This window comes from Pipistrellus kuhlii, unplaced genomic scaffold, assembly GCF_014108245.1.
Source record: "Pipistrellus kuhlii isolate mPipKuh1 unplaced genomic scaffold, mPipKuh1.p scaffold_m20_p_4, whole genome shotgun sequence".
Lineage (NCBI taxonomy): Eukaryota > Metazoa > Chordata > Mammalia > Chiroptera > Vespertilionidae > Pipistrellus > Pipistrellus kuhlii.
This window is the reverse complement of record NW_023425540.1, coordinates 73,556,898-73,576,697: the sequence shown is the minus strand read 5'-3', so window position 1 is coordinate 73,576,697 and position 19,800 is coordinate 73,556,898. Positions and strand designations below refer to the sequence as shown.

The following is a 19,800-nucleotide window of genomic DNA, read 5'->3' as shown; positions in this document are numbered from 1 at the left end:
TCCCACCACGCCCCCTGCTCAGGCCTAAATGGCCTCTGAGCTTGTGAGGTCAGGGCTGCAGGGAGTGAAGTGGCAAATGGCCACAGCTGTGTTCTAGATGTTTTTCTCTAATTTCCTAACCGGCTTTAATTCTCAGGGGAAGAATCGTGTGCCATCCTGGAAGAGCTGCCCTTGGGGCCCAAGGTCCTGCTCCCAGGCCTCGGGGTCCCTTTCTGTGAAACAAGAGGCTGTCATTCCCTCGTTACACAGAGCGGAGAAAGCAGACATGAGGATTGCTGCCCTTAAACTGGAAAGGTTTATTGAGGTTTTGAAAGGAGGAGGCATGTTTCCCCGAGTGGCTTTTCTGACTCAAGGTCCCGCTGGGCCTCTGCCCTTCCCTGAGACGGTCATGCTGCCCAGTCAGGGAGCTGAGCCAGCCCTGGAGCAGAGGAGGCATTCAGGGCACCTGAGGGACACCACTGCCCGCCCCCTCGGCAGAACTGACACACTTTGTCCACAGGACACGCCCGCTGATAGCCGGCGGGTGGTTGTGGCTTCCTCAGTGAACTGAGACCCGAAGTGTCTGCTGAAGTTACAACATGTAATGCTTAGAGGAGACAAGCTAGAAGAATCTGCCTTGGAACGTAGAATATTAAATACGGCTCCACCTATATATATAAATTAATTATACAAAAGCTTACCGATCACGCACACCAATTCCCAGCCACTGACATTAGTAAGCAATTTTGGATCCAAATCCAAAGCAAAAAAGGACACGAATGCCAGTATGACGTGGTGTTTTAGATGCGGGGATGGGGTGCCACTTGCCCTAAGTGCTGGGCATTCAGTTTCGGCAGGGGCTGTAGTGCTCTCCGCACCAAGCTCCTGCCCAGCCCCCGGGAAGCTGGTTCCACGTGTGACTTGCTGGTCCCGCGTGGCCAGAGGGAGGGTCCGTGGGGGGTGGGTGCACCTCCCGTGAGGAGCGTGGTGGGCCCAGAGTCCAGCTGCTCCGGAGACGCGATGGCTGGAGACGGTAACTATTCTGTGAGCGCTGGGCTCTGGGCTCCTCCGGTGAAGATGAAAGTGGTTGCTGAAAGGAAAAGGTGTGCTTTGGCTAGCACGTGGTTCCCTCCGCTCCGGAGGGACTGGTTTTGAGAGGGGAGGGACGCACAGGGATGGTGAGCTCTCAGCTGCCCTCCCGGGGCCGAGTGGAGAGCCATCCAGCAAGCTGAGTCGCTTCCAAGGGCTTCCCCTTTTCTTTGAAATCCTGACTGTGCTCTTTGGTCCTGGCCAAGGCCTGGGTACGTCCCACCCGTCTTCAGGTCCATCTCCAGCCCGACTCCGTATTTCCCTCTGATGGGCCCTCCAATGAACAGGCCCGGAAATCAGCTGGCCTTGCCCACAAAACCCGCGCTGCCCCTAGCCTCCCAGATCTCAGGCAAAACCCTGCGATTCTGTTCAACGCCTCTCCCTCGCACCCACACCCAGGGCACCCACACCCAGGGCACCCACACCCAGGGCACCCACACCCAGGGCACCAGCAAGTCCCGCTGTCTCCTCTCCCGCTGCCTCCCTGGGCCAAGGTGGCACCTTTCGTCTGGACTCTTAACTCACCCGCCTCCCTGTTCCCGCCGCCATCCCCCCATAGAGCTCAGGGGCTTGATTCCAGGATGGCACCCCCAACTCCACCAGGTACCCACCCGGGAGGATGCTAAACTCCCCCCCCGCTCCCGTATGTAGGTGGTGTGTTTGCAGACTGTGCCTACACGTCATTTGCATGGATTTCGTGTACTGCTCTTGCGGCAAATTCAGGTTTTGCTTTTTGGAACTTTCTGAGATTCACACCCCCGCCCCCCCAAATCTCCCACCCCAATAGTTTCCATCTGAGGTTGGTTGAATCCGTGGATTCAGAGGGCTATATTCATTTCTCTACTCGGTAGCCAGTGACCCTTTAGAAATATCATGTCACTCTTGTGTTTCAAATCTTCCCACGTTCCCTCTTCCCACCCCCAAAGCTCAGAAAGAACCCAGGAGCTGGCTCTACCCGATTGGCCTCCTCCTTCCTCCACGTGCTCACTCGGCCGCCCCCCGCCTCCCGCTGCTGTCAGAGCCTCTGAGCAGGCCTCTGCGAGTCCCTCTGCCGGGCGGGCGTCCTTCCCCGGGGGCGGAGGGCGCTCCAAAGGCTTCCCTGGCCTCGCTCCGGAACTGCCCGCCTTCCCGCCCGTCTCCTCCCCGCCGGCCGGGTTTGCCTCCACAGGACGTATCACCACGCAGTCTTCCTCTGCCTCTCACTCTCTCTTCTCTCCCAGGATCAGCTGTATTTCTCCCACCACAACCCCAGGCCTTTTGTGCGTGGCGTTTACTCTGGCAGGTGGGGCATATATTAAGTGAATGAGTGAACAGGGCCTTCGCATGTTGGGCTCAAGCTTCTGTGGCTGGACCAGCCCAGGCCTGCCCCCGACTGAGAGGACTATGGGGTGGATCCTGCTCCCCCCTCCCCGTACCCCCCACACACACTTATTCTAAGTGTGCTCTTGTCTTAGTGCCAGATAGATGCCTTTGAGGTGGTGAGCAATGGTGTGTGTGAGCACCTGACTCCATGCTGGCCGGCAAAGTGGCTGCTTAACTCAGTTGAGCCACGACTACTGTCAGCACCATCGTCCCCCAGCCCTGCCCTTTGCCCCCGCGGCCAACCCTGGCCAAGCCCCGCTGGGCTCCTGCGCTATGTGCAGTGTATTGTCTAATGGCTCCATTTTGCAAGCGAGGAAACAGATCCAGGAAGGCTGCAGAGACCCACCCAGAGCCACTTCACCCGCCACCTCACCACTTCCCTGCCTGACCACCTCGTGCTTGCCACGAATCTGTCGCCTCACCAAGCCTGCCTTGGGGGTTGGGGGCAGGGTGGGCCCAAGGGGACTGCTTAGGAGGCCCAACCCCCTGCAGAGCCACCCCATTTCAGCACCCATGGGTGCTACCGCTTGGCCTTCACCACGGCTCCTCCAGCCCGAGCTCCCACCTCTTCCCAGGGGATGGGGCCCCTGGCCAGCGAGGCCCCCACCCTGCACCAAGGCAGCTGTACCTGGTCCCAGGTCTGCCCTAGGCTTCCGGGGCTGCCACGTCCCCATTCACATAATCGGGCTCTCCGTCGTCATCGTCGTCCGGGCTTCCCGCAGGGGAGAGAGGGGCTCCTCTCGGGACTTGCCCTGAGGAAAGCAGGCGAACTGTCAGTGGTTCACATGGACGCACCCAGACCTGGTCCTGGAGCCAGAACGCCCACCCAGGGCTGGAGGAGAGGCCACACGCAGCCCAAGGGGAAAGGCTGCCCTGCCCTCACGGAGTGCCTGTCCGGGTTCTGGGATTCGCCAGGTTGTTTGTCTCCGGGAGGCAGAGTCAGTGGGGCTCCATTCACCCAGGTGGTGGCAGCCTGTGCAGGACTCTGACCTCAGGAGGCCGTGGTTCAAGGCCAGTGCAGCCGCCAATGCTGCGCCTTCAGCTTCGTGTGAAATTAGCTGGCCGGCTGCAGGGGGGTCCACCCCAGCCTGGCCCTCCCCGGTCAGACACCCCCCGACTCACATTACCCTTCCCCCCAGCCTCCCTGGCCAGACACCCTGACTCACACTACCCTTCCCCCAGACCCGCTGAGCCCGCTGAAGTTGTCCACTCAGGAGCCCCTGCTCTCTGGCCACATACCTTCGACCCTTTTGGACTCCCGCCACTTCTGGATGGAAGCAGAGTTCTGATAATCCTCGTCGCCTGCAGGGGGAGAACCAGGGGGAGGGCCTGCAGGGAGGAAGGGGAAGCCACCGTGACTGGTCCTCAGGCCTTCGAGGTGCCACGGCCCCCCGAGAGGCACCATGCCCTGGGTGGCAGCCCCTCCGGTTGGAAGGCTCCCCATAGCGCATTCCCACTGAGGCCCCGGGTGATGGGGCCTCCTCCCAGGACAGGAGGCAGTGCTGACCCAAAGGCATTGGAGGTTTGGGTGAACTTTTGGGCTCCAAGGAGGGCCATGCCTCTGTGGGGACTTCAGATCTCACCCACCTGGTCCCTGCCCAGCTCCAGGTGGTAGCCTCACCTGAGTCGGGCTCTTTCTGCTTGCAGATAAGCACATTCTCATAGGAATTAGAATCCTCATCATCTGCTGGGGAACAGGGAGAGGGGAGAGGGGAGAGGGGACAGGGGAGAGGGAAGAGAGGGGAGGGGGGAACAGGGAGAGGGGAGAGGGGAGAGAGGAGAGGGGAGAGGGGAAAGGGGACAGGGGAGAGGGAAGAGAGGGGAGGGGGGAGAGGGGAGAGGGGACAGGGGAGAGAGAAGAGAGGGGAGGGGGGAGAGGGGAGAGGGGAGAGGGGACAGGGGACAGGGGAGAGAGAAGAGAGGGGAGGGGGGAGAGGGGAGAGGGAAGAGAGGAGAGGGGAGAAGGGAGAGAGAGCTTCATTATGGTGGGCCCTGTCCATCAAACCTGGCTCTTCCTCTCTCCTTATGCCCCGCCCTCCTGTAGCAGATGACATGTCCTGCTAAGGCCCCAGTCCTCTGGGTCCCCCAGGGCCAGGGACATTTTCCTGGACAAGCTTCCTAATGGGCACTGGCCTGGCTCAGCAGCTGCCACTCTGAGCTCCTCCTCTCTCCTCCAAGGTTACCCCTGAATGCCCTGGGGAGGGGAGGTCAGGGGCTGGGGCTGCATTCAGGCCCAGGATGGGTATTTGAATGGAGGGAGGCCCATCTCCACCAGGCAGTGAGAGCCACTGGGGGCCCAGGAGAGACGGCAGCCAGGTCGCAGCTTACCTGGAAGCAGACCCTTCAGTTCAGTGGGTCTTTGTCCAGGGGCTTAGGCTGGGTGTGGCATGCCCCCCACCCCACCCCCAACTCCAACTGGAAGCTGAGCTCCAGCAACTCACCCATCATCCATTTACATCAGGGGCTCTGAGAAACGAGAGCCCCACCCCAGTTAGGAGGCTGCAGGGGGAAAGAAGAGGGCCCGCTCCCTGCCCAGCTGTGCCTCACTCCCCACCCCAGCATGGCCCAGGAGGACCACCGCCTACCCTTGGTCCTCAGTTTCTCTTTCTGTAAAGCAGAGGTGTTGAGGGTCTAGAGTTCCAGCATCCATCAGCAAGTCTGCCCCACCCTGGGCCTTCCTTTGGGGTCCCCTACCTGCCCAGCCCTGCATGGGACCCGGGTGACGAGGGACCCAGCTGTCCTGCTCTTGCTCGCTCACCCCTGTGGCCCATCCCTGACTCCCACACTCCTCTCCTCTGCACCTTGGCCCCTGCTCGAGGTGCCAGCTCCCTCACCTGTCCCTCACTCTTCAGTCCATCCAAACCAAGCCTCAGCAGGCTCCTCCTCCGAGTCCTCCCAAAGCCTCTGGTCCCACAGGGAACCTGATCTCCATGCTTCTCCTCCCTCTGCCCCGCCTTCCTCTCTGCCTCACCTTCCTGCCGCTTCTGAGACCGCTCCCAGGTGCAATACTCCATGATGATGGGGTCTCTGGCAGGAAAACACAAACACAACACCAGTTGCTGGGCAGGCCCGTTGGGCAGGGAAGGAGGGGGGGGGGGAGTGGGGAAGAGGAGAGAAGAAGAGCTTCATGGAAGAGGGGTGCAGTGAGGCAAGGACTGCTCCAGCCATCACTCCTCCGGGGCCCATGGGGGCTGGGCGAGGGTCTCCCCCATCTCCCCATCCTGCTTCCCTGAACCCCTGAGCCATCCTGGGGCTGAGGGGGAGACAGCCTGGCACTAGCCACCTCGCCATGTGACCCCAGACAAGTCTCCACCGGCCCTGGGCCTCAGGTTGCCCATCTGTGAGATGAGACATCTGAGGGCCCTTCCTCTCGGGGCCTCCAGGTGCCCCTGTGACTTGTATCTGATGGGGTGAGGCAGGATGACCCCTCCGCACAGGCCCTTCTCAGAGTAGGACCACGTCCCTGCCCCAGTCCCCACACCCACAGAGCCTCCTGAAGGAAAACTGCTACCGAGCGCCTGCCTGCGCCTGGGCTGGCGGTTCCAGGGCAGGAGGCCTTCCCCAATGAGGAAGCTCAGGGCAGGGCTGGAGGAGGCCACTCACATGTAGGCTCCGTCTGATCCGTGTCTGCTTCCTGCAGGAGGAGGCGGAATGAGGCCCAGGCTCCTGGAGGCGGCCCCCACTGCCCCCCCCCCCCCCCCCCCCCCCCCAGTCCCCAGGGCCCACCTACCTTTGCGGAAGTTCTGGTACCTCGGCGATGCAGAATCTGGAAGAAAAGCCGAGGGTTTCTTACCGGCACCCCTTTGCACCTGCTCTCTCCCCTCCCCCACTAGGCCAATCCCATCAGGCCTCCCAGCCCGGCGGCGTATGAGTCTCCTGCAAAGGCCTTCCTGTCAGGCCTGGCTCCCCTGCCTCCCCTCCCCCACACCTCCCCTGCACGTCTGCACAGTACCTGCCCCACCCGGTACTCACCTGTCCCAGTCCCACCTCCCCCTGCCCCACTCCTGGGTGTGGGGCTCACTCACCCTCGAGGCTGGGGGAGAACTGCAGCAGCTTATCCTTCCTGCAGGGGAGGGGGAGGTAGGGGCTGAGGAGGAGCCATGGGGGGCGGGGGGAATGGCTCCAGGGTTTGGGGGATTTGAAGGCCACAGCCCTCCAGCCTCCTGGAGGGAGGGCGGCCCATCTCTCTCAGGGTCTGAAGAGGAAGTCAGGTCTCGGCCTGGGCTCAGCCAGGAGGGGGCGCCAGGGCCCTCCTCATCACTTCCTGTGGGGGCTGTGACCCCTCTGGGCCCAGGACAAGGGGCTCATTCCTACCTTGTTGGTGCCATGTCATAGGCTGTGTCCATCAGCATAGGCCTGCCCACTGCAAAGGACCAGGGGGTGTTAGCTGGACCCCAACGCCAGTGTGCCAGAGTAGCTCCCTCTCCCCTCCACCCTGCCAGGTCAGGCATGGCCACGACTTCAGGGTGAAGAGACTTTGATATGAACCCCCCACCCCCCACCCCGAGCCCAGCCCCTGAACCCTTCTGCTTGGGACTCACAGGAGTAGGTCCGGGCCACTGCAAAGTTCTGCTGGTTCTCTTGCCTGGAAACACACGGGACTGTTTTGAGCGAGGGCCTGGCCTCCCCCAGCCCCAGGGACAGAGAGACAGGAGAGATGGACAGAGGGGGACAAGGAACAGAGCGGAGGCACATAGTAGGGCAAGCGTGAGGAGAAGGAGCTGCCTGCCACCCCTCCAGGTTGCAGAGCCAGAGCCCTGCCCCCGAGGCCCTCATTTTCTGGGCTGCTCCCTGCCCCTGCCCTCTGGGTGCCCACCCTTCTCACATGGCCCTGGCCTGGAGTCCGCTGCCAGAAAGACCCATTTCTCAACATGGGGCGCCCGGGAAACCCCAGAGCTGGCCAGGAGGGTCTGTGGGCAGGTAGCTCGTCATTGTCCAGTGTCCCTTCCTCCTTTGCAGCACAACCCTGACTTCTGCTTAGCCGGCAGCACGCCCATCTAAACACCTGAATACAGACCACAGCTGCATGTGGCCACGTGACAAAGCTCTGGCGAATGAAATGCAAGCCCAGGTTGCTGGGAGTTCCAGGAAACCTTGAGTCGCTGACAGCTGGGGGACAGCCTTTTTGTCCTTCTCCTTCATTCTTACTACAACCTGGACTGCAGAGATGAGGGCTGGGGCCCTCGCTGCCATTTCGGACCATGAAGTGCGCTTGAGAACGGAAGCCACCACTGAGGATGGTGAACAGATTAGCTAATCCTTAAGGCCTTTTGGGCGTCTCCCCTGGATTAATATGGGCACCTGGCCCAGCCTTCTAGGAGCTCCTGGGGGGGCGGGGGGTCAGGGGGGGTCAGGGTGACGTGATTTAGGATGGACGCTCTGTCTGAACCCACAGGAGAGAGCCAGGCATGGCTTCCCGGAGGACTGAGCCCCAGTGAGGTGGAGAGAACCCAAGCCTCTCCTCCTCCCTCCTCCCACCAGGGGGCCATTTCCCCACCCACTGCATAAGGAGGCTGAGTCTACAGTTGTAAGATCAGCCAGGGGCCCTGAGTGGGCAGGGGCTGTGGGGAGATTCTGAGGAGGCCTGCCTGGGGCAGGAGAGAGGGCCACTGGGGCGGCCAGCCCACATTGTGGGCCAGCCATCGAGACAGCCAAGTGGCCACAGATGCCCGGAGAGTCTCAGTCCTGCCCCCGCCCGGGGTGGGCCTGGATGGGGAAATTCTGTTTTTCAAATCTCGTTGTGGTTTTTCAGTTGCAAAAGGAAATGAGAAAGGGCGTGTGTGCCCATTTGTGCGTGAGTAGCCACCCGAATGTGCACACAGCGCTGCATGTGTGAGACGTGCACGCATGAGCAAGCGTGCAGGGAGCGTGTGGGTGTGCGTGGGCGTTCACACAGAGGCCCTCCATCAAGTCACCTTCCTACTCAGTGTCAGGATGCCGACGGCCGCTGCCCCCTGCCTGGGGCTGTCCTAGGGTGGCCCCTGGTGTGCAGTGTCTGGCACGGCTGACCCTCCCAGCACTCACAGAGCCACCCACCTGCCCTCAAAGTGCCTGGAGCTCCATCACCCAGCCCCCTCCCCTGCTGGGTTCACTGACCCCATTGCACCTCCCTCCTTCCTGCTGCCCATAAACCCCTGCTCCCAGCTCTTCTCTGGGCCCCTCGGTCCTTAGAAGGAAGGCCAAGGCCTCTCCCTCACCCAGCTCATCTCCCAGAGACGCATGGTACTGCCACCCCATCCCTGAAAGACAGTGTCCGCCGGTCCTATGCCAGCGACTGCCCACTCGGTTCTCTCTCCCTCTGAATATCCCCCTTTGCCTCTTTTTCTCTTAAAATCTTTCCCACCTCCTCCATCAGGCCTTCCTTAATCCCCCAGGGACATGCCCACTTCCTCCCTGGCTCCCTTAGCGTTTTCCCAGGGAGACTCAGACACAGCTCGCACTTTGCTCTGTGCCCAGTGCCGGCCCCACACCCCAGCCCCTCATTGCACCAAGAGGCCCGATTCCTCTGTGGACACCTGCCCCCACCCGCACAGCAGGTGCCCTGGGCTGGGGCAGGGCCCAGGCAGCCCTGGGTGCCCCTCTGCTTCCCTGACTGCCTGTGACCCACCGGAGCCCAGCCTGGAGGCGGTGTGAGCAAAGGGGTGAGGCACAGCAGACAGGTGCCTGAGGGGACGCCCACAGCCCAGGCACACGGCCCCGGGCCTGGGACACGGCGGCACTCACAGGCTCCTCTGCTCATAAATCCTCTCGGGCCGCTTCGCACCTGCAAAAACGGGACCAGATTAGCAAGTGCCCAGAGCCAGGGTGGAACTGACACCCAAGGCCCCCTCCTCCGGTCTGCCTGTGCCCTGTGCTAGGACAGACAGCACACCGGGCCCGCCGACCGCTGGGAGCCATGGCATTGACAGGGTGTCTCTCACTGTTTATTTAGGAGAGCGGAGCAGAGAAGGCGGATGCCCCAGGCAGCCAGGCCAGCCTTCCTCCCTTGCCCAGAGCAACCCCCAGCCCCCAGTGAACCAGACGGTGCTCAGGTGCAGCGTGGGGCCAGCCCTTGGGGGGTCACCCCCGTCTTATGAGGCTTAGCAGACTGCCCCTCCCAGACACAGCCAGGTCTGGCCTGTGGCAGTTTGGGGGGATGCTGTCCCTCCTCCGTTGTGCCCAGAGCTCCCCTCCCGGCCCCTCCCTGTCATGCTCCCCCTGTACCTGAGCGGGAGCAGCGCACACACAGGCTGGCCACCGCCCCCAGCAGCAGCAGGAGGGCCGCCCCGGGCCACAGCAGCTCCGCGTCCGCACTCATGTCGGCTCCTGTGCACGTTTCCTGTGAGGCCACAACGCAAACCCACGTGGGAGGGCTGGAGGGCTGCCCCTTCGGGAGCCCATCCAGCCCCCCGCTCTCAGGCCTCTTACCCCCTCCGGCCCCTGACAGCCTCACAGCCCAGTCCAGGAGCGCCCTTCCCGCCCTGAGGAGGGCCAGGCAGGACCACACCTCCTCCTCCATCCGACCCCAGGCCCGTGCCCGTGCCCCCCCACGGCCAGCATCAACTCGTGATGAGGGCTGGAAGGTTCTGGGGACCCAGCAGGCAGCACCACACGCGTGTACACACTCCTGCATACACCCTCACCTCACCCACACAATTGCCCTTTGAAGGAAGGGCTTGCTTTACTTCACAGATAAAGAAACGGAGGCCAGACATCTCCCGTTGCTAAGTGGAAAGACGGGATTCAGGTTCCAACACCCAGAGCCTAACCCTGGCTTTGCCCTCCGCACCCCCTCCCTCCTATAAACCAGGCGCTCCTCCCCGAGCTTGGAGTCTGAGGACCCTTCTGCATGGGAGGTCCCAGCAGCCCTCCCAACCGTGGGCACGTCTCCACCCCATCCTCAGCCGGCCACCCAGGGAAGCTGGGAGCAGGATTTCCATTCATTAAACATCCATGCACCCAGATTCCTCCCACCCTGGGAGCTAGGAGGAGGGAGATCAGGGAAGGCTTCCTGGAGGAGGTGGGCTTACGAGCTAGGGGACAAGCAAGCTCCGAGGGACCTGGCGTATGGCCCATGGTGGCTAGTGGTGGGCTGTGGGGCTGGAGGAGAGAGGCTACAGGGCAAGGAGGCCCCGAAACCCTGCCTGCTGGCTGCTGCCTCAGTGGCCGGTCCTAGCCCCAGCCTCAGGGCCACCCTGATGGTCTGGTCTTGGTGAACCAATCTACACACCAGGGGCAGGTGAAGGCAAGTCCAGCCCCCTTGAGGGGGTTTCCAAGGAGAATCATTGAAACTATCAAGGGACTCAGCCACCTCGAAATAGCCGGGCCTCAGCTGAGGGCTGCGGGGGCTGTCTGAGGGGCCGGTGCCCAGGTGGTAACATGGAGCGCCCACACGGAGCGTCCACTCTGCGCACACCTGTGCCTCCTGCATCGGGCACCTGGGAGGGGGGCTCCCGCTCTTTACAGCGGGGGCGGGTGAGGCTGGAGGAGGAGATGGACTTCGCACTGCCCCCTCCTGCTCCGGGCTCCCCTGAGGCCTGTGTGTGTCCCCCTCTCCTACCCCCGCTGCTGTCCCCTCTCTCCTTTGAGCTCCGAGCTTCCGGAATCTGGGGCAAAGTCAACAAGACATCTCCACGCGGGGCGGGGCCCCTCCAGGGGCCGTCCCAGAGGAGCCGCCTCTCCTCCCCAGGACGTGGAGTTTCCAGGGAGTCAGTGGGAACACGGAATTCCCAAATCTTGTCTCAGAGCAGCCTCCACGTGAGGAGAAAGACCGGCCCGCCACACACGATGCTGTTTGAGGGGATCCGCTCCCCCTCCGCTCACAGGCTGGGCACTGCCCTCCTGGTCTGCACACCTCGCCCTGCCTCCCTCTCACGTTCCCTCGGGCTGTTGGAAGCTGGGAAAACCTGCCTTCGAGGGGGAGGACTCCTGGGGTCAAATCCTGCCTGTGCCTCGGCATCCCTGGGCCTCAGTTTCCTCATCTGTGAAATGGGGGTCAATCACATCCAGCCAGGCTCACGGCTGGGGCTTCCTGGAGAGGAACCCACTGAGGGTCTGATTTCTGGCTGGCTAGTCTGGACGGCTCTCTCAGGCTCCGGATCCTCGACAACGCGGTCCTTTGGTGAGCACGGTGACTCTCTGACCCGAAAGGGGATTTGGGCACAGCACGTGGGGTGGGGCGCACACATGCCCCCTGCGAGAGCTGGGACATGAGTCCACCCTGGCCACCCCCGGGGGCTGTTTCAGACTCCAGAAGTGAGTCCACACCCCTGACCTGGCACTCGGAGCCCTGGGCCATGACCTGCTGACCTCTGGGACCCTGACTATCGGAGAGCCTTTTGCTTCCTGAGGTGAAGCCCTGGTCCATCTGCTCCCCACTGGCGCTGGGGGAGGCTGGGGAAGGGAGCAGGAGAACGCAAATTCTACCAGGAACAAAAATGGGTACCAGTGTCACAGGCCTTTGGTTGCCCCTTTGTTAAGTGGGGGGAAGAGGGACACTCTTCCTGTGGGTTTGTCACATGAGACCCGGCATCGAGATGATGCATGGAAGGTCTGGGGCAGGGGGGGCACAGTTGGCCGTGACGGTCATGACCAGCCACCCTCTGGCTCCCGGGGCAGGGGCAGCCTGTTGGGGCCAGAGCCGCCTTCGGGCCTGCAGCGGATGGGGTGGAGCAGGTCTCTCCAGACCTTCTCTGCCTGCTCCCCAGACAGACAGGCCTAGCCTCCCTCCCTGCCACACGTGGGCCTCGTGCTGGGCCCCGAGAGGGGCTGGGGCGGGAAGAGAGCACGGCTCTTGCCCCAGCCCCTCAGCTAGCTGTCACAGACGCCCACCGCCTCAGGTGAGACGCCAGGACCCGAGGGGAGCACTCTGTCCGAGCTCACACCGCTGGCCGGTCACGGGAGCAGGATCAAAGCCCAGGCATGCTGCCTAGGAAGGCCACACTCCTTTACCTTTTTTCTTCTATTTTTAAGAATCATGAAAAATTTTTTTTAAAAAAGAGACTAATTTGAGTAAAACTCCTATGCCCTCAATCCTCCTCCACACCGAATAAAGCTCCCTCTCTCGTCACTTTCCACCCGTGTTGAGAGCAGAAGGGTGGGCAGGGTGGAGGGGGAGAGGCTGGGCCCCAGGAGAGGCCCCAAGGAGCCAGCAGGGCTGGATGGGGCGGGGAGGGCGGCTGTCACAGCCTGTGGCTCCGCAGGCCAAAATAGCAGAAAGGGAAGTGGGCAGTTTTCATATGAACAAGGTTCGCAGCAGGCTGTGTGGGAAACCCCTCGGTGTTGCACTGCGCAGGCCACAGCGCCTGAGCCCCCTGCCCAGAGCGGCCCTCGGACATGATCCTGCCCATCCTCCCAGCACCTGTCCTGCTGGGGATGGGGGACTGAGGCCCACTAGGGCTGAGGGCTGGGGGGGTGGGGGAAGAGGCCCTGGCCTTAGCCCCCAAAAGGCTTTAACCACTGGGCTTTGCTCTGGGGTCTGTTTCGTTTTCCCAAGTGACCTTGGCCTTCAGATGAGGCTGTCCCAGGGGCTTGCAATGGGGCTCTCAGTGCCCAGGTGACTGGCACAGGGCCTGGCAGCCCCTGTCCCAGGGTAGGAGCGGAGGATGGCGAAGGCCAGGGCCACCTGTGGACAGAGCTGGCACAGGGAGCTCCCCAGGGCGGACGTCCGAGGCCCCAGCGGAGAGCTGGCCGGCCGGGCTGGGCACGGGGTGGGATGGCAGGGACAGATGCTCCCGTCTGGCCTGGGCAGGAGCTGGGCACGCTTGCCTTAGTCTCCCCTGTTCTCCCGGGTGTAGCCCTGTGTCCGAGCTATTGCAGTTCGGTTTTACAGATGAAGAAACCTAAGCTCCTGGGCAGGGGCCGGGGCCACGGTCCTGGCCTCTCACGGTCTCTGGAGGTGAGGGGAGCACCCCGAGGCCCCCTGGGGCTGCAGACCGGGCCGGGAAAGGTGAGGGCAGGGAAGTGGCTGAAACCCCAGAACCAGGCTGCCTCTCTGAGTGCCACAGGGTCCAGGGTGAGGGCTCCCCAATCAGGGGTACCAGGGCAGGAGTGGGGTCAAAGGAGGGGTGTCAGGCATCCCGACATCTTCCCACTTCACCCAGCAGGCCGCCAAGGGCTCAGGAGAGGCCACGCCAACCCCATGGGGTGTCGGAGGTCGGGGGGCAGCCTCAGGACCCCTGTCCTCGGGCCAGGCTCTGGGCACTCCCGGGAAAGGCTTACCTGAGAGTTGGGGGCTCTTCACTGCGGCCACCTCATCGTGAGCCCACACACCTGCCGGAGCTGACTCCAACCCCACAGACTCTTGTGGGCAGCAAGCAAGGCGGCCGGCTTCCTGTCAGCCACTGAATCATCCCTCACACATCCGCTGCCCTGCCGGACAGGCTCTGTGTGAACACAGAGACACATGCACGAGAGAGAGAGAGAGAGAGAGAGAGAGAGAGAGAGAGAGAGAGAGAGAGAGAGAGAGAGAGAGAGAGAGAGGGAGGGAGACAGAACCGAAAGCCATGGTCACGGCACACACACGTGTAAATACAAGTCACACAGAATAAGATACACAGAGGGGCAGGGAGGAAGAATGAAATGGAAGTGCACACAGGGACACATACAGGCAGCAAGAGTAGGAAGACATGGAGAAGCACACACTAAAGAACACAAATACAGCCGAAACTGGTTTGGCTCAGTGGTAGAGCATCGGTCTGTGGACTGAAAGGTCCCGGGTTCGATTCCTGTCAAGGGCATGTACATTGGTTGCGGGCACATCCCCGGTAGGGGGTGTGCAAGAGGCAGCTGGTCGATGTTTCTCTCTCATCGACGTTTCTAGCTCTCTATCTCTCTCCCTTCCTCTCTGTAAGAAAGCAATAAAATATATTAAAAAAAAAAAAAAAGAACACAAATACACACTAACACTAAAACATGCACATACAGAATTGGGGGGAGGGAGAGAGAGAGAAAGAGAGAGAAAGAGAGAAAGAGAGAGAGAGAGAGGAGATAAATAGGCAGGAAGAGAATGAGAAAGAGACTACATACAGAGACACAGAGAGGGACAGAGAGATAGTCAGGGACTGAGCATGAGATCAACCAAGAGTCTCCGACTCAGAGAGAGAGGGAGACACAGGAAGACAGAGAGACACAGAGACAGAGAGACCAATTGTCAGAGATGCAGAGTGAGGGCCAGAGCCAGATACTCAGAGAGCAAGAGTCCCAAAAATGAGGTGTACAGCACGCGCGCGCGCGCGCACACACACACACACACACACACACACACACACACACAGACGCACCATGAGACAGGAGTGGACAGAGAAGACAGAGCAAAGGCTGGAGGGAGACAAGGCAGCTGGCAGAGGAACGGACAGCCACAGGCATGAGAGGGAGCAAGACAGGCAGCCACACTGAAGGACAGGAGGACAATCCCGGCTTCTCCTGTCCTGGAAGCCACATCTCATCACCCCCGCTTTGCAGATGAGGCAGAGCAGGTGAGAGCACTGGCAGCCAGCCCTTGGCTCCCTGTGAGAGGGGTGAGGGGAGGTCCGTAGGCACTGCTCCTGGGAGAGATTGGCTCTGGTGCTCATGTCGCAGGTCGTCAGTAACTTGCCCAAAGCCATGGCACTGTTAGGGGCACCCCAGACTGCCAGAGATCACAGAGAAGCCCCCGAGGGTCCCCAGTACCCCACTAGTCCGGTACTTCCGAACCTGGTCTCCCCAGCTCTAGGCTGGGACTGGGTGTCTCTTGTGGCCCTAGCGGGGTGGCCAAGACTTCCTGCAGTGCAGGTCCAGCCAAGGCTGGCAAGGGGCCAAGTGCAGACAAGGAGGCTCAGCAGGAATGGAAACAGAAACAGAAACTGAGGGCTGGGCCCGCTGCTGCCACCCCGTGGGAGAGAAGGGGGGTGCACAGACTAGAGCTCATTTTGGGAGACACCCTGCACCCTTACTGCCAGGAGCTTGTCCCCATCCTGGTACGTGGTGGGACTAGAACTAGAACCTCATCTGACTCCCATACCTGTGCCAGTGCAATCACTACCACCACACGCCCTTATCTCATGAGGGTGTGGCTATATTTTAAATATATATATATATTTTATTGATTTCAGAGAGGAAGGGAGAGGGAGAGAAATAGAAACATCAATGATGAGAAAGAATCATAGATCGGCTGCCTCCTGCATGCTCCCCCCTCCCACCTCCCCCCCGACTGGGGACCGAGCCCGCAGCAGGGACATGTGCCTTGACCAGGAACGAACTGTGACCTCCTGGTTCATAGGTCAATGCTCAGCCACTGAGCCATGCCAGTGTAGCTGTGCTACACTGAATCTCCATGGTCACTTTTGCTGGCTGACTGTTGCTTACACAGTTGAGAACATGTTGCCCCAGAGACTAACTGGATTTGAATCTGGACCACCAAAGTGTCCGGAGCCCGTTACCTTTCCACCACCTGAGCGCAGGGACATCCGTGGGTGAAAGCCAGCAGCCCTCCTGCCTGGCCCCTCCTCACACAGGTGGGCAAACCTGGCAGGCTCCCATCTATCCCTGGACCATGTGCCTCCCTGCGTTTCCTGTCTGTAGAGATGGTCAGAAGCTCCAATGATCTAATGGGAACAGAGTTCTGTTTTACATCCCCGACTCTGCCTCGGCTGGGGCCTTAGCAATGGCAAGTGCTGGAGAAGTGACCTCTGGCCATTGGCAAAATCTCCAGGTCCGACCAGTGTGACCAGCTCTACTGGACCCTCTCTGAGCCCGTCTCCCAGCATAAAAATAGGGGCCTGTCAACCCAAAGACCCTTTTTTGGACCTGAGTGAAGGAGCTCGCCCCCTTTCTAGGCACTTGTCAAATTTCTCCAAGTTCTATTATATTTATAAACCATTCACTTGTGAATTAGAAAATAAGCTTTAAAAAGCTAGGCAATTCATGTCCAGTTGTATAAATTCTCGTGCACTTTTAGTTTTTAGTTTGATGGGCTTCGGTATATTGCATTATCTATGCTAATAAAAGGGTAATATGCTAATTAGACAGACATCCTTCCAGACAACCTTCTCGATGAAGTTGGGGCTGCGAGGGAAGCCAGTGCCGGCAGCTGGAGGAAGGAAGGCCTACTCTTGCACAAATTTCGTGCATCGGGCCTTTAGTATATAACATAAAATTTACCATCTTAACTGTGTCAATCAGTGGCATTAATTATACTTAAATATTGTACAACCATAACTACTTCCAAAAATTTTTCATCACTCCAAACAGGGCTATTTAGCTTTCCAGTTCACAGCTGATTCAGTTGTGTGCACACTTGCTATAGAAACAAAATGCCTAGGTAGTAATGCAACAGCTCTAAGGACTCTAAACAGTTCTAAGGATGAGAATATCCTGGGGTCACACACACCCTAAAAGTAATGTGAAGGTATGGATTTTCATCAGAAAAAAATGCACCTTAAGAAGTACATACAACATTCTAGAAGCCCCTGGAGCCCACCATGAATTTTTCTTGCTACCCCCAACTCTCAAGGTACAAATAAACACAACTCTCACCCCTAGTCCCAGTCATTCAGGACATTTCTCTCTGATACCCAATGGAACCTAGAATATTCCATTCTTCTGCCTCACCCTACCTAAGTAACTGCTTTTATATTTCAAGTTTGTCTTACATATGTGTCATTCCGTCTGTAAGAATTTGGGACGAACTTTCTGTTACCATAACCGTGACTCATCCACATGGCTACCATTCATTCCTTTAAGATTTCTGTACAACATTCCATCATCTGAATTTAGGTTTTGCCGCTATGAATGTTCCTTGGATGTATACCTGGAGGGGAACCACTGGGTATGGAGTATGGGAACATTCAATGTTCAAGTTCATTCCCAAAGCGGCTACACCGTTTATATGCATCTATAAGGGAGAAGAGACCCACAAACTCTCCAGCGACTGGCTTGTCAGGCTTCCTGACTTGCCATTTTAAATGGGTGTACAATATTTCTTTAGTCTCGATTGACAATTCCTTGATTGCAAATGAGTTGAATATCATTCGGGGGCCATTATTTCCTCTTCTGTGAAATAACTGTTAACATATTTTGCATAGTTTCCTATTGGGTTCTTTACCAATTTGCTGGAATCCTTCATATATCCTTTATCATTTTAGTTACATGCCTTTTCCTTTCTTGTTTTGATCAAGGGTACTTCAGGCCGATGCTCTATCCACTGAGCCAAACTGGCTAGGGCCTAATGAGTACATTCTCAATTTCAAGAGTATAATGTATGTGAAAAGGAATTCTACCAATTCCAAGGAATCTTGGTGCTATTTACAGAAACTCTGGGCTATTTAAAAAGCTTCTCTGGCCCAGCCAGCGTGGCTGTGGTTGTGTCAACCTATGAATCAGGAGGTTGCAGTTCAGTTCTCAGAGCACAGGCCTGGTTGCGGGCTCAATCCCCAGTGGCGATCATGCAGGAGGCAGCTGGTCAATGATTCTCTCATTGATGTTTTTCTTTCTTTCCCTTTCCTTCTCTGAAATCAATAAAAATATATTTTAAAAATTGATGGTGCTATTATGATTCAAGGTATTAAAAGAAAAAAAGATTCTGATTCCCTCCCTCCTAATCCTGTTTAGAAGGATAAGCTTCTAGGCCAGTAATGTTTTGTTTATTAATACTCACCCAAGGATATTTTTTCCATTGATTTTTAGAGAAAGTAGGAGGGATGTGAAAAACATCGACCGGTTCCCTCCCACATGAGCCCTGACCTGAGCCAGGGATGGAGCCTGCGTGCTCTTGACTAGAACTGAACCCAAGAGCCTTCAGTACACAGGCCAATGCTCTAACCACCGAGCAACTGGCTAGGCCTAGTCCAGTAATGATTTTAACATTTACCTTGTCCCCTGCAATGAACAGAACAGGTGTAAGAAACAAATTCTCTCTCGTGTCCAAAATGAATACCAAAGAGCCTGTTGCTGTGAAATAGTCTGCTTTATTAGTATATTCACTATTTTACAATAAGAGGGTGGTTACAGGTGGGGGAGAGATTAGTAGGTTACAATTAAGTACATAGTCTCCATCATTCTGATTCATTTTCATGACAAAAAACTTACAAAGACTGTAAGACACCAGACTTTAAGATGCTTATAAGCCTGTTAACCTCACACTAATGAGAAAGTAACTCATCATATCAACGATGTAAAACACTGGCCAAGATAATATGAAAAATAGAACAAAGCACCTCACCAAAAAAGGTCACACGTGGCCAGATCCAAGCAAGCCACTCTCTTAAGCATGAGGTGCCCAGGCAATAGCCACCTGTGACACACAGCACGGACTGTTGTCCTGTCCTCTCCTCCCCGTTTCCCTGAAAGAGCACTGGTGAGAAGTCCCATTGGGCAGATAGCAAGCAGCTGAACAGAACATGGGCTGCCCACCCTTCTCCACCAGATCAGGAAGCACCGTGGACGACACCGGGCCCTGTCAGGTCCTATTGCAATGGACAGTCCAGAGTGAACCCTGTCAGTGGCAGTGACTCTGCATGACCTTAACAGCCAATGGAATTTGAAGACCGAGGAGAAAGAACGAAAGTGTACTTAAAGTACTACTTATGAAAAGAACAGATTATGAGGCTGTTTAAAAACCAATCTTCTCACACTGCAAAGAAATGCTGTTTCTATGCCTGGCCAGCATGGCTCAGTGGTTGAGTGTCAACCTGTGAACCAGGAAGTCATGGTTCGATTCCTGGTCAGGGCATATCCCAGGCTCAATCCTGTTGGGTGTGCAGGAGACAGTCGATGAATGATTCTCCCTCATCACTGACGTCCCCCCCCCCGAAATAAAAAAAAAAAAAAAATGCTGTTTCTACTGAGTCTCAAGACCAAGTGGCTCTACAAATTGATGTTACTTAGCTCTTCTGGTTCTAGATTTAAGCTCTACCAAGTAATCTCTTTGAGAAAACCAGGCTAAACCCTTAAAAATCACAAGTTGAAAGTGGACAGTAGGTAAAATTGCAACACCTCCCTCCTTTCCCCAAATGTCCACTTCCAACTTCTTCCTTCTTTACGCCTCCTGCTCCCTAAAGACCTCCCTGAAGAGAGAGGACATTTGAGTCATGAAAGGAAACCCAGGCTCTGAAGTCTGCTGTGGCAACAGTTCCTTTTCCTGGGACCTGGAGAAACAATCTGGCCGCCGGAAGGCAGCTACGCTCACCACTATTCCACCAATGCTGCACCGATCTGGCCTCTGACCATGGATTCCAAGGTAAGAACATTCGTAGAAACCTATTAAGGGACTCCATTTGTAATTTCATTACATTTTGTTTCTTTGAAGCCAGCTCAATAACACGGAGAAATCAGGCATCACCTGTTTTAAACCTATCTCTGGAATATTCACATAGTAAGTGCATTTATGAAACAGAGCCTATTTATTTAGGTACT

General features: G+C 57.7%; 1 protein-coding gene across 1 annotated transcript; it reads right to left on the bottom strand.

Annotated features, from left to right (window-relative positions):
• Positions 1-276: 276 nt before the first annotated feature.
• Positions 277-13,645, bottom strand: LAT2 (linker for activation of T cells family member 2). Its single transcript, XM_036410620.2, has 13 exons — positions 13,630-13,645; positions 9,634-9,748; positions 9,154-9,193; positions 6,972-7,015; positions 6,745-6,793; positions 6,456-6,493; positions 6,161-6,196; positions 6,034-6,064; positions 5,402-5,457; positions 4,052-4,114; positions 3,670-3,732; positions 3,059-3,182; positions 277-1,069 (listed from the first exon to the last, which is right to left on the bottom strand). The coding sequence occupies exons 2-12, from the start codon at positions 9,725-9,727 to the stop codon at positions 3,076-3,078; spliced, it is 621 nt and encodes a 206-aa protein (XP_036266513.1). The 5' UTR covers positions 9,728-9,748; positions 13,630-13,645; the 3' UTR covers positions 277-1,069; positions 3,059-3,075.
• Between the last annotated feature and the right edge of the window lie 6,155 nt (positions 13,646-19,800).